Source organism: Phocoena sinus, chromosome 16 (genome assembly GCF_008692025.1).
Source record: "Phocoena sinus isolate mPhoSin1 chromosome 16, mPhoSin1.pri, whole genome shotgun sequence".
Taxonomy (NCBI): Eukaryota; Metazoa; Chordata; class Mammalia; order Artiodactyla; family Phocoenidae; genus Phocoena; species Phocoena sinus.
In genome coordinates this window covers 77,707,388-77,719,857 of record NC_045778.1, presented here as the reverse complement: position 1 = coordinate 77,719,857, position 12,470 = coordinate 77,707,388, and the positions used below count along the sequence as shown (strand labels likewise).

Sequence of the window (12,470 nt, the reverse complement as noted above, 5' to 3'; positions counted from 1 at the left end):
CCACAGAACTGTCAGACCTTCAGCAGCCTCAGCTGTCTGAGCGCAGGGACGGAGGACCGCGGCCCTCACAGCCCCTTCGCCCTCCACGTCAGCAGCACCAGGTCCTGGACCGCCTTGCTCTCGGCCTCCGGCACGGGGGGCAGGACCCCCGCCGGGACCCCGATCCCCGAGCCTCTGCCCCCGTCCCTGGACGACCACCCCGCCTGCCAGGAGGAGCCGTGCTGCGAGGAGGCGGGTGGCTGCGCCCTCGGCGAGGGCTGTGGTGGGCATGGGGAGCCGGGCACGGCCTGGCGGGACCGCGGAGCTGTCCGCAATAGCCCCTGCTCCCTGGACGGCGAGCTGGACATTGAGCAGATAGAGAACAACTGAGAGGCCCCGGCTGGCGGCAGAGCGGGCAGGGCAGGGGGTGCGCTAGAATCCATAGGCCTCCCGCCACCTCTCCCCCCACCCCTCTCCCGCCGGGCGCCGGGCAGGGCCCCCGGGGGAGCGCCACGCCTGGGCCTGATCAGCGCTTCCTGGACGGTCTCGGGGCCCAGGAGCGAGCCCACCACCTCCCCAGACGCCGTCCCGCCCTCGGGGTCCTGGCCCAGCACCAGCCGCCTGGCCGGGCCTGCGGTGCAGGGTCTCAGCCTTTCACCAGCACCGCACCCACGCTCCGTGGAGCTACCACGGCCGGGAAAGAAGCTTCTTGGTTTCGGTCTCCTTCCCCCTCTTTCCCGTGGGATGTCGGCGCAAGCGTCCCACCGTCCCCGCTGGGCAGTCCCGTGGCGCTGCGGCAGGGCTGGCCCACTCTTTGTGCTGACCCCCGGCCCGGGCTTCTGCCCGGGCTCGGGTCCCTCCGCTGGGGTCACGGCCCTTCTCGGCCTCCTGCTCAGGTTCAGTGGAGGGGGGGAGTCGGCCCACAGCGGCCTCCCTCCCTCAGTCGTATTCCGTGCCTTCTCTCCCAGGTCTCCCACTTGGGGCCTGGGCGGGGTCGGGAGAGGCTTCCTTCCGTGGTGACACCAGAACCGTTTAGCCTTAATGCCAAGTGCGGGGCACAGCAGCCCTGGGCTGCCGGGCGGCCTCCACATCTGGACTCTCAGGGTCCAGGGAACAACTCGGGGCGCTCGTTAGAGGCCGTCTAGTTGGGGAGACATTTGGTGGCTCTGTTGTCCGCAAAGGCAGAGCCACGAGCCCCTCCTGCGGCGTGGACGGCCTGGCCCCGGGCTCCCTGCTGCTCTGGGGGCTGCTCTGGCAGGGTCGGCAGTTGGCAGCCATTCTCCGTGACCAGCCTGTCAGGCGAGTGGAGCGATGTCACCATAGAAGGGCGACCTCTTGAAAACGTCCTCAGGAAGCAGGACTTCTGTGCAGGCGCACAGCCCCAGGCCCTGCGCTCGTTTCGGGACGGAGGGCGTCTGCTGGCCGCTCTGGGGCCCCGCGGCCTTCACGCGCAGGCTCGTCGTCGGTGGGCCAGGGAGCAGAGGGTGGCGAGTGCCTCTCCCTGCCGCAGGTGTAGAGCGAGACGCGCGCGTACCCTCCCCGGCTCCGGGCCCCCCCCCCGTCCCCCGCCCCCCGGGGTTGCCGAGGAGCCCCACCCCGCGACGTCTCCCTCCCAGACAGCTCCTCTCCAGCCCCGCTTGCACACATGCCACCTGGGCTCTGCTGCCTTGGAATCTGGCTTTTCGCAGCTTGGCACCTTCCTCAGACGATAGCAGTTGGGTCGGCTTGTGAGCGAGTGGGTCTTTTTCCCGTGAGGCTAAACACATCTGTGCGTTCTCTGGAGCTCGCTGCCGCGACAGAGGCTCTCTCGGAGTCACTTTGCCCCTGCTCATCTGTTCACGGCGGATGCCTCACCGCTGCAGGTCGAGTACAAGTGGCTCTCGCTTTCTTTCCACTGAGGAGACAGACAATATTTGGGAAACTTTACTTAAACCTTTACTTTTTTACATCAAAAGCGAGGGGGCTCAAGTTCTCATTTATACTTGGCTTTTCTTAAAAGTCAGCCATAAGATGCTTGCAGAAAACCCCAACTCCGTGGCCCCCCAAGATTGTGCCGAAAGCCTCAGGTTGTAGAGCGTAACGGGTGTGCGGGCGCTGGGCAGGTCCCTCCAAAGGCACGTTTCCCTGGGGAGTCGGACGAGGCAGCCGGCGGCTCTGGGTGGGGAAGGACGTCTCACCTGGTCCCTGCTTGGTGGCTCGTCGTCTTAGAGCTGATCCAGAGGAGGCTGGGGCAGCTGTTCGGTGGCGTCCAGCGACCAACGTATGAATTCACAGAGTACATGCTGGCGCCTCTCGGCCTCAGAAAGCCTGGGGTGGGAGGTGTTGACACCTGGCCCGCACCAAGAGTGGCCATAGAGGGCGCATGCAGGACAGCAGTCCTTCCTGGGGAAGGACAAGCAGGATCCCGCCTCCCTCACCCACCGAGAGGGGCGAGACTCAGCCAGGATGGGCCTCTCCTCGGGGCTGAGAGGGAGGGCACATGGCGGTGGGTGGGTGTCACGGGCCTGTGGCACAGGTGACGCCCTTGGACCCTGCCGGTCACCTCCCCCCTTCCCAGGCCTGGTGGCAGGGAAGGACAAGCAGTGGCCCCATCGTCCCCACCTCCCCGCAGGCTGGTCCCGTCAACCCAAAAGGCAGAAGGGATCCCAGCCCAAGGCAGGGTTTGGCCCTTTCCAGCCACCTCAGGCCTCTCTTGGCTGTTCTGCCCCAACCGAAGCTCCTCGCCAAAGCCCACGACAGCAGCAGGGAGGGGAGAGGATGGCCAGTGACCCCTCTCAGAGAAAGAGACGGCCTTCCGGTGGCTTCATGTCGGTCTTAATTGAAGGCAGCAGGCCTCATCTAGAAGGTGCTGCCACGCCGCCAGAGGCCATCTGTGCTCTGCTCCTCTGGCACCGGGAATTTGGTCTTGGAGGGAGGCTGCCTCTGACCCCAGCGGGCTGCCCCTGGGGGGCAGCAGGCGGCCTGGTGGGCTCCCCGCAAGCCTCACTTCTGCTGGGGCCCTGCCTCTTGCAGCCCATGAACTCCTGCCTCTGAGGAAGTTCAGAGCCGGGAGGGAGGGCCGTGCCAGGCCGTCCGCCGGCCCCGGGGGCCCTGAAGGACTAGAACGGGGTCGTGGGTGGGGTGGGGTGGGGGCTTCCTGTCCCGCGGCATCCCTGCTCACTCCAGAGGGAGCGCCTGCTAGAGCCGCTGGACTGACGGGCTGCTCCCTGTGAGGGCCGGGCCGGGGGCCGGGGCCACAGCCTCGCCGTTTACATTACCGCAAACCCTCTTGCCTTACCGTGGAGGCCGGGGTCCCGCCCGGGGCCCACAGGCAGACACGACATCCAGGCCACAGGAGAGCTTGTTCTGATCATGCATATGAATTTTCATTCTCAGAAAGCCTTACTTTTCAGCAAAATGTTTGTAGCAGGAAAGTCTTGTGAATTTGTACGCGGAAAGAAAATTTAAATAAAGGAGAAGTCCACCTTAGAAAGAAAGCAAACCCAACATCCAAATGGGTCTCCAGGCAGGGTTGGCGTGTTCGTTTCCGCGCTCCGGCTGGCACTGCCGGGGGCCTCAGCGCAAGCCCTGGGTGCCCCCCACCACGGGCTCAAGTCGCGTGTGCTCTGGCCTCGGGGCCGGTCACCCGAACGATGACCGCTTCAGGCCCCGCGGCCTGGGGCGCGAGCGGTAACCCCCCCCACCCCGGCGCTGGGGCGGCAGCCCGGCCAGGGCGGTGCCTCCGCGTAGGCAGTTGTGCCGCGTCTTGCCACGGCCACACAGTTGGCCAGACCCCTCCCACTGGTGCCAGAAAAAACCATTCCTCTTGAAAGAGAAAAGAAGAGAAAAAGATTAAAAAAAAAGAAAAAGAAAATCCCAGACCGCAGCGGAGATCTTGTAGCCTAGGTAGGATAGTCTGACCTTCTAGCATAGTCTCTTTGGCAAAGAAATTGTGTTTCAGTGCGGGGGTGGGCGATGCCCCGGGGCGCGGGGACGGCGAGTCGGCGGTTTCTGGGGCCGTGTGCGCTTTCCCAGCTGTACCTCGTGGGCACTGGGGAGCCTCAGGAAGTGTGGCGGCCAGGACGGGCAGTGTTGGGCCAGGCCCCTGCCCAGGGCGAAGCGCTGGGTGCAGAGGCGCTGGGTCTGTCCCCCACCTCCACCCACCGCAGCCTGTCCTCCGCACGGGCCGCGACTGTCTTGCACTAGAGCCGCTCTAGTCTCTCAGGAATTTGCTTGTTACTTTTACTGTGTAAATAAAGCTTCCTGGTTCAATACCCAGCTGCTGGGAGCCGGCTGTGTGCTTTCTGTTGGGTGTGGCAGATCGGAGGGTCCCCCCTCTGCCTATGGGACCCTTCGCTCTGGACTGGCACGGGCAGAGCCTGGGCCCTTCTATCCCCTCCGAGCCTCAGGGTCAGGTCTGTAAGACGGGGAGAGTGGACATCTCAGAGCTGTCGAGAGGCTCAGGTGCAGGAGGCTGTGAGCGACCACGATGGGGGTGCTGGCCACTGCCACGGCTGTGATCCCGGGGGCCCCCAGCACCGGGACAGTTAGTACCTGTGTGTTCCGGATGGAGATGCCTGCCATGCAAGGCCACGCAGCAGTTGCTCCGGGATGCACTGCTGCAGGGCGCCTGGCCTGGAGCCCTGTGGGCCTGCGGGGCCCCCTGCCCACCAGGGTCACCAGGGAGGGGGCGCAGGCTGGGACCCCACGCTCCTCGGAGGGCAGCACGGCTCAGATCTGTGCTGCTCGGGCCGAGGGGTCGCCAGCACTCACGGCGCAGCTCAGAGTGGGCTCCAGGGCACACGGTCCCTGTGCCTGGCCCCCAAGTCAGGGACCCCTTGCTAACCAAGCTCAGGAGACCAGGATGTTTGCAGCCTCGAGGACAGGCTGAGGGAGGCTTCTGTCATTTCTATAACCCAAGGTTGGCCCACATCATCTGACCACAGAGGTTCTGCCTGGAGATCTGTTAGGTCCTGAGGGGATGCCCCCTCTGCGAACGAGACACAGGGGCACCCCGTGCAGACTGTTCTTGTTTCCTCTTCAGCAGCCGTTCCTTTTTCAAACAAAATGGTCCGTGAACGTCTAGTTTACGAAGCAGGTGAAGCAAGGCTGCTGTGGCAGAGGCTGGGGGTGTGAGGTGCAGCCTTGCAGCCCCAAAGCCCAGGGGCCCCGGCACCCAGCCTCGCGTCCCCCACGACTGGCAGGGGAGGCTTCCACAGAGTGGCCCCGGATGGACCTACAGCCCTGATAGCTCCTTACCAGCCCCGCTCAGGTGACAGCCCTGGCTGTGCTCGGGTCTGGATCTGGGGTTGGCGCCAGCCCTTCTGTCAGGGCACGGCCCGGGTGGAGCGTTATCTCCCTGGCTCAGCCCACCCAGTGGTGCCTCCCCTGTGGCAGGGGGAGGACACCGTCTTGGGCACAGGCTCTGGGGCTCACTGGGCAGCAGCTCAAACGCCCTGCCGTTGGGTCCAGCTGCAGGTCTCTGGGCCTGGCCCCGCTGTGGACCGCCTGCAGCTGACACGGGCCACCAGGAAATACGCTGACTCCAGGCAGCCTCCTCATATGCAGACAGGGCTTGTGACTCTCGGGGCTTAAATGAGAGAATCAACACCAAAACCCCCAGTACCACACTAGACAGACAGTCCAGTCCAGACTGTGTTAAAACATTTATCTCCATGTGGAAAGAGGGGTGAAAGGAAATGCATCCAGATATTAACAGTGGTCAGGCTCTGAGTGACCCGTGTGGCTCCTTTGTAAACTTTTCTGTTCATGTTCCTATAGTAACACATTGCTTTTAAAATCTTATTTAAAAAAAATCAAAACAAGAAAAAATGAGATGATACAAAGTGTTCAGTTTGTTTCTCATCTAAAGCGGGACAGTTCTGAGCGGGAAGGCGGGACCTAGTGGATACTCAGGCTGGGTGGAGGTGGCACCGTGAGCGCCCAGCAGGCACCCACGCGTGTCCCTCCCAGCGTCCCCACCCCTGTGCCCCTTCCTCCTGCCGCTGCCCGCCCGCTCCCCTGAGAGGTGCAGGTGTGGCCCAGCGTGTAGGCCAGGGCTTTGCAGGGACCTCGTTCACCTGATCTGAGGAGGAGAGAAGCGCCGCAGCTGTCTGGGCCCCATGGTGGGCACACACCTGCCGGCGAGGACTCGGACCCCTCAGCCTGGCTCCCAGCTCCCTGCAGGGCAGCGAGAGGATGGTGTGGATGCCCTCCTGGTGCCACGCCCCTCTCCTCTCCCTTGCGAATTTGGCTGGAGCCGCCATTGCCCTGCCCCAGGGTCAGCCTGGGACTTTCTTGGGACCCGGATCCAGCCAGGCCTGGATTTGGAAGCCTCGTAGATGATGATAAACTCCTGCTGGATTAACCCAGTTTGGATCGGGTTTTCACGCAGGGCTGGTACCATGTGGACGCTTGAGTTGGGAGATCTGGGGGTAGGTGAGGCCCTTGTGCCCCCGTCCTGCCCTCTCCTTTGCCCCACCCGTCCCTCCCCCTTCCAGCAGCTCTGCTGGGTGGCCCCAGAGCCTGGAGTGTCTGCTGGCCCTGTGGCAGATCTGGGGCGCATCTCCTGACCACAGACAGGTCCTCAGGCCACTGCCAGCTCTGAACTCCAGCCCTACCTGTGGCCTGTGGCTCCGTCTATCTCTGGCCTGAGAACTGTCCTGCTTGGGGGTGGGGAAGGAGGGTGGGCATCAGGCCAGGGCCCGACAGCTGGAAGGACCCAGGGGTGAGGCAGGTCATCCTCACTTCTAGGCAGCCCCCGGCGCCGCAGCAGGAGAGGGGTCAGCATCCCCAGTGGGGCGACGGGGCACCCTGGCCTGGCCGGGCCTGGTCCCCGGCAGGGCTCAGGGAAGGATGAGATAGCTGAGGCTCGGGGGTACGTGGCGCCCCCAGAGTAGGGCTGGACCTCAATCCCGAGGCACGTTTCATCTCCACTGGGAGGATGCCAAGGTGCTCCTCGCCTGGAAAGACAGCCACCGGGGCCACCGCAGGTCATCCCCTGTGGAGGGATCGTGGACGGGACTAGAAAGGGCATGGAACGCAGGGTCAGACCTTGATTTGAGCCTCGGCTCTTATCCTTGCCAGCTGTCAGCCCGTAGGCAAGTCAGTTTCTCTGCACCTCAGTTTCCTTATCTGTAAAATGGGGAGATGACAGTGTCCACTTCACAGAACCCACAGCTCGGGGGGGGGGGGGGGGCAGCGTGTTCTCCACCCAAAGCAGGGGTCTACGCCTGCCGCCCCTCTTGAGTCCCTCTCCGTCCTCACTCGCGGGCAGCAGCTCGCAAGGGGAGGCTCCACTTGTCCATGGAGAGCGGGGCCCCCCCAGCATCCTTCCTCCAGAACCATACTGCCCTGCCTGCAAGCCCCTGCTGAGGACAGCAGGCAAGGGCAGCCCACGAAAAAGGAAAGAAAGAAAAGAGGGAACAAACCCAACAGAAGGCTGCAGGCCCGTCCCCGCACAGTCGCCTTCCGAGCCCCGGTGCCTGCTGCCCACACTGCGCTGGTCACCTAACGAGCTGGAATTAGGGGACTCCGTCCAGGAGCAGACCATCTGCATATCTGCCAGCTAACAGGCCAAACGCCCCTCCTCCCCTGCAAGCCAATGACCCGAGCGTGGCCGGTGGCCTCTCATCTTGATGAAGAGACTCAGCCACCACCATTTCTTCCTAATCCTGATTTAATGGTGGCCGGCCTGGCGGGCAAGGCCTGGGGAACCGCACAGACCCCTGCCGGCCCTGGGCTCCCGTGCTGGGGACTCAGGTTCAGGGCGAAGCGTTCTATCACCATCTGCCTTCGTTTAATGGAAATCCTGTTACGGAAGACTCACGACTTCTTTCATGAGGGGTCTCCCAAGATTTGTCAGTGGGTTCTGGATGGATGTGGGGAGAAACAGAGCATTCAAGTTATCTGTTCTGCTGATTGATGCTGAAATTTGGGCCGTGAGTGACTCTGGGCAGCCCGCGGCTCACTGCCCGCCACCTCGGGCTGCTGCGTGAGGGAAGGCCCACGCTTGCCCTGTGCACCCGGTCCCCGTGGGGCCTCAGTTTCCCCCTCTGTTAAACAAAGGGTTTGAGGCAGGCGAGGTGTCTCAGGGCCCTGGCCCCCTGACGTGCAGGGGCTCAAGTCCAGGGCAGGATCAGGGACGGTGCCTCCTCCCTGCCGCCCGCCCCGCGCAGTCAGAGCCGGAGTCGCCGCGGGTCAGGGCAGACAGTTGATTTAACCGTTAGTTTCCTGGGTGTGACACATTCAAGTCTATCGACTTAAGGCTCCAGAAGGTACCCTCCACCTGCCACCTGGATTCCAGAGCTCACAATTCTCGCTCTGAAGGACGGCAGTCTTTAAAGTGCCCCTGGGAGCCGCTCCATTTGGGTTCCAGAGGTGACTTGGGATAGGAAAGGCGGGCTGCATTGTCTGGGGGGTTCGTGGGGAGTGCTGAGCGGTCCCTCTGACACCAGGTGAGGGCAGGGGCCGCTGGGCAGTCCCGGGGAGGCTGGCTCGGCTCTGGCCGCAAGGACTCTGCTTGGGAGTCCCCGCTTTCTCCAGGTGCCTCCCCAAAACTCAAGTGCTGTTTGAAAAGAGGCAGTGGGCAAACGCCAGAGTCCAATTCGGTAGCACATTGAAAGGACTGGCCGACTGGAGAGAGAATGGGTTTGGGGATTCGACAGATGTGCCCCACCTCTTGACTTCCACTAGGGGAGCACAGGCAGGGGATGGGCCAGCAGGTGGGGATCAAACTTCACCTAGGAGGCTGGGAGATGTGACCGGAGAGGAGGAGGGAAGGGGGGTCGGCAGAAGGAGACAGACAGAGGAGGGGCTGGTGGCTCAGGGGCGGGGCAGCCCAGAACTGCCTGGCTGGCACCCTCTCGTTTGCCCGTCCAGGCCAGGGGGCAGTGCCTCGGATGGTGTGGGCACAGGGGAGGGCGGCAGGAGGCTAGGGGCCCTCCCAGAAGGCCTGTCACTTGTCCGCGTGCTGCAGCAGCAGGTCCACAGCCTCCGCCAGGTTGTCCACATACCCATCAGCCTTTACTTCCGGGTGGTGCTCGTCACTGGGCCTGCGGAGAGCAGGACCGTAGGTTAGTGGATCAGTAACCCCAAGGTGACCCCTGCGAAGCCACTGCCTCCCAGCATCTGGCACGGGCCCGGCCTTGCCCTCGGGAGACCTGCAGGCCCTCCTGTGCCCCATCGGGCAGGCTGGTCTTGGCCAACAGCTGTCCCTGTCCTCCCCACGCCCCAGGCCCGGCCGCCGCAACTCAAGAGCACACACACGTCCCTCCTGACTGTCGGTCCCACCTCGACTCCTCCCTGTGCCCCTCCCGTTGGAAGCTTGCTCGGAGCCCCGTGGCGGTGACCCCTGGCCCCTGCTCCGTCTGTGCTGCCAGCAGAAGGATCACACCTCTGAGAGCGGGGCCCTGAGTTCGGTCCTTCTCTGAGTTTCCTGCCCAAACCCCAGGGGGCTCATGTACCGTCTGCTCAGCGCCCACAGAGGCTGCTCCCACCCAGCAGAGGAAGGCTCCTGGCAAAGCTGCTCTCTGGCTGAGATCTGGGGGGCTAGAAGCTCCCAAAGGCTTCATCCAGGCCCTGCTGTATTCCCTGAGGTCCTGCTCGATGCTGAGGACAAGGGGGAGCGAGACCACACGGCGCGCGTGGGGGCCTGTGGGGTCCGTGCAGCACCAAGGGGACCCCGTGTGGGTGCTCCATGGTGGGGGCTGCGGGCTGGGCTCCAGGCCACGTCCCCCGGAGTCTTGACAATTGCGGGAGGAAATGGGACCTCATCTCGGGGGCTGGGGGCAGCCTGGAGGGCTGTGAACCGGAGCGTGGGGTCCTGGCGACAGGAAGGGCCGTCCCGCTGCTCGCGGGCTGGAGCTCGGCGGGGGTAGGGGCCACTCCGACTACCCCAAGGTCTGACCCAAGCGCCCTGGGAAAGCACACGGCGCCCTCCCAGCACCGGGCCCTCACCTCGGAAGCCCCCACCCTGGCCTGGAAGGAAGTGGTTGAAGTTGGCTCTGACACCATCATTAAAGTCAAGTTGCCCCTTTGAAGGGTTTGGCATCTATGAAGCACGTGACCCCTAAAATGCTGTCCTAGGCAACGGCACCTTTCCTTTTAAAGAGCTTTCAGCCCAGGAGCCTAGAGGCCCCCTCCCCAGGGGCTGCTGAGGCCTGGGACCTGGGCAGGGGTGCAGGGGGAGGGAAGTGCGGACACTCCCTATGACTGAGGAGGGCCCACCTTTGACTCTGCGCGGTCCCCCTTCCTGCTGTAGTCCTCAGGCACGGCCCTCCCACGTCTCCCATCATTTTCTCCTTCCATCCACGGGGAGGAGGCAGGTGCCCCCCTCTGACAGGTGAGGAAATGGGGGCTCAGCGAGGTTCAGAGACTTGCTCGAGGCCATGCCGCAGGGGGAGCAGAGCCGGGCATCTGACCCGGTTCCTCTGATTCCCAGCGGTACTCTGGGTGCCAGAGCCTCCAAGGGCATGCGCTGCCACTGGGCACTCCCACCCCCTCCAGGAAGGTCACAGTGGGCAGCGCCCACTCCACGCAGAGGCCACCTACAGACGCCAGGGCCGGCAGGCATCGCTCCTCTGGTCTTCTCGAGCGGGGCCACCCTGCGGCTCAGGGATCGACACACTCACAGACAGGTGCCGCGGAGGGCACACGACTCCCCCAGAGGTGAGGCCCCAACATGAGCCTTGGGGACAAGACAAGGGGACGAGTGGCACAGGGACCCTCACCACCACCCACAGGATCAGCAGCTCTCTCGTGGCAGTGGAGGTATTTTAAGGGATCATTATTTCGTTCTTGCCAGATCCAGACAGTCTGCAGTGAACATGGGAATTAAGATCCACGTTGTTCTGCATCAGTGCTGAAACACTCCCTTGTTAATAGCGAAAGGTTGTATGTGGCACACACTCGGGAACACATGTGGGGACCTACTTGTGACACACAATTCCACTCCTAGGTATGCAACACAGAGGGTGGTACGCGCACACGTCAGAGCAGCACGGGACAGCACCACCCGCAGTGAATCACCCGCCACACGCTGCAGCGTCTCCCCACCCCCACCCCCCCACAGAACGTCACGACGGGCAGGAGAACCAGGCGCGAAGAACCCAAACCAGACCACCTGTCTGTATCAGGTTCGGGAACGGGTACGGACCAGCCTCCCGTGCAGAGGCCAGAAGACGGTTTCCTTCCTGGGGAACGGGGGTGGGGGTGCTGGCAGTGTTCTAGATCTTGACCTGGGTGGTGATTACAGGGGTGGCACATGGCGGGAAAATGCATCACATTTTCCAACTTTCAGTGCACTTTATATGCACATCAACATGCATATGGAACACACACTTGAGGTATATGTTATACCTCGAGAAATTTAATTAAAGGTAGCATATAATCTCACATATATAAGGTGTCTATCTCCCATCACTGCGGCTATTTCTATGGCCTACGGGTCACATTCCTCCGGCAGCCTGTTTCGTACAACCCTTGAGCTAAGAATGGTTTTCATATTTTAAAACTTTGTAAAAAGAAGAAAATGTGCGACAGAGACCACAGGTGGCCTGCGAGCCTCAACCAGCTGCCTCTTGGGCCTCTGCGGCAAAGGCTTGGGGAGCCCTGGTCCCGGCTGTCCACCCTCCGTGGGCCCTTCTTTCGGTCCCTCCCCGCGGGCGGGCGCTCACGGGCCTCCCGGCCACCCAGGTGCTCGGTGGACAGCCCTTCCTGCGGGAGGTCTTTCCTCCTTGGGAACCCACGGCCTTCCTGGTGTGCAGACAACTCCTCCCCTGTACAGACTGAGGGGTGCCCCCTCCCTCAGGTCTTTCCAAAGCAGGTGGGGGAGGGGATAATTCTCTGGGCGGCTCCACACCTGAGAGGGGCCGGCCTGGCCCAGGGCACAGCGAGCTGGGCTGGCAGGTGGGCAGGAGGCGCCCTCTGAGAAATGGAGACGGAGCACCTGAATGGGCAAACCATCTCTCTGCCTCAGTTTGGTCTCATCTGTGCCCTGAGCGTAACAGGCTCCACCCCTCACCCACCTGGTGACCTGGGTGAGCACACACACCTCCATGCGCGGCATCCCTGTCTCTAGATGAAGGTAACCCCGGGAGAAGCGCGGGAGACACGCGAATGGCTGGAGGGCCCCCGAGGCCTCGTGCGGGCGTTCAGCACGGTGATCACAACCAGTGAGGACGCAGTCAGCCGTCGGGAGGGCACTGTGTGCCGGGCAGGGAGACTGGCCAGGACCCGGCCTTGGGCCCTGCCCTGGCACACAAGCTGCTGGGGGGACAGACAGAGGGACACGCGGATCCACATCAGCATCCGAGGCGCAGGGAGGACAGTGAGTTTGGTGGGTGGGGGGTGGGGTGGACGAGTGTAACCACGGGCATTGCCAGCAGGAGGGGCAGGGAGGCCGGGACCCTAGGGGACGTCCCAGTGGCGGTACCAGCGAGCGCCCTGGCCCCCTGGCCCGCGGTCTTGCCTCGTGCTGGCCTGTGTGCGTGAGGTTGCAGCCCTGCATGGCC

The 12,470-nt window shown here is 63.3% G+C and overlaps 2 protein-coding genes across 2 annotated transcripts in view; one reads left to right on the top strand and one right to left on the bottom strand.

Annotated features, from left to right (window-relative positions):
• The window catches only part of FAM53B (family with sequence similarity 53 member B), a 77,856-nt gene extending 73,620 nt beyond the window's left edge, over positions 1 to 4,236 (top strand). Inside the window, exon 4 of the mRNA XM_032608226.1 lies at positions 7 to 4,236. Within this exon, the coding sequence (XP_032464117.1) occupies positions 7 to 369 (363 nt within the window). The 3' untranslated portion in view covers positions 370 to 4,236. The remainder of the gene's footprint in view (positions 1 to 6) is intronic.
• Positions 4,237 to 7,974: 3,738 nt separating this feature from the next.
• Positions 7,975 to 12,470, bottom strand: part of LHPP (phospholysine phosphohistidine inorganic pyrophosphate phosphatase) — a 136,103-nt gene continuing 131,607 nt past the window's right edge. The window contains exon 7 of the mRNA XM_032608227.1: positions 7,975 to 9,011. Within this exon, the coding sequence (XP_032464118.1) occupies positions 8,915 to 9,011 (97 nt within the window). The 3' untranslated portion in view covers positions 7,975 to 8,914. The remainder of the gene's footprint in view (positions 9,012 to 12,470) is intronic.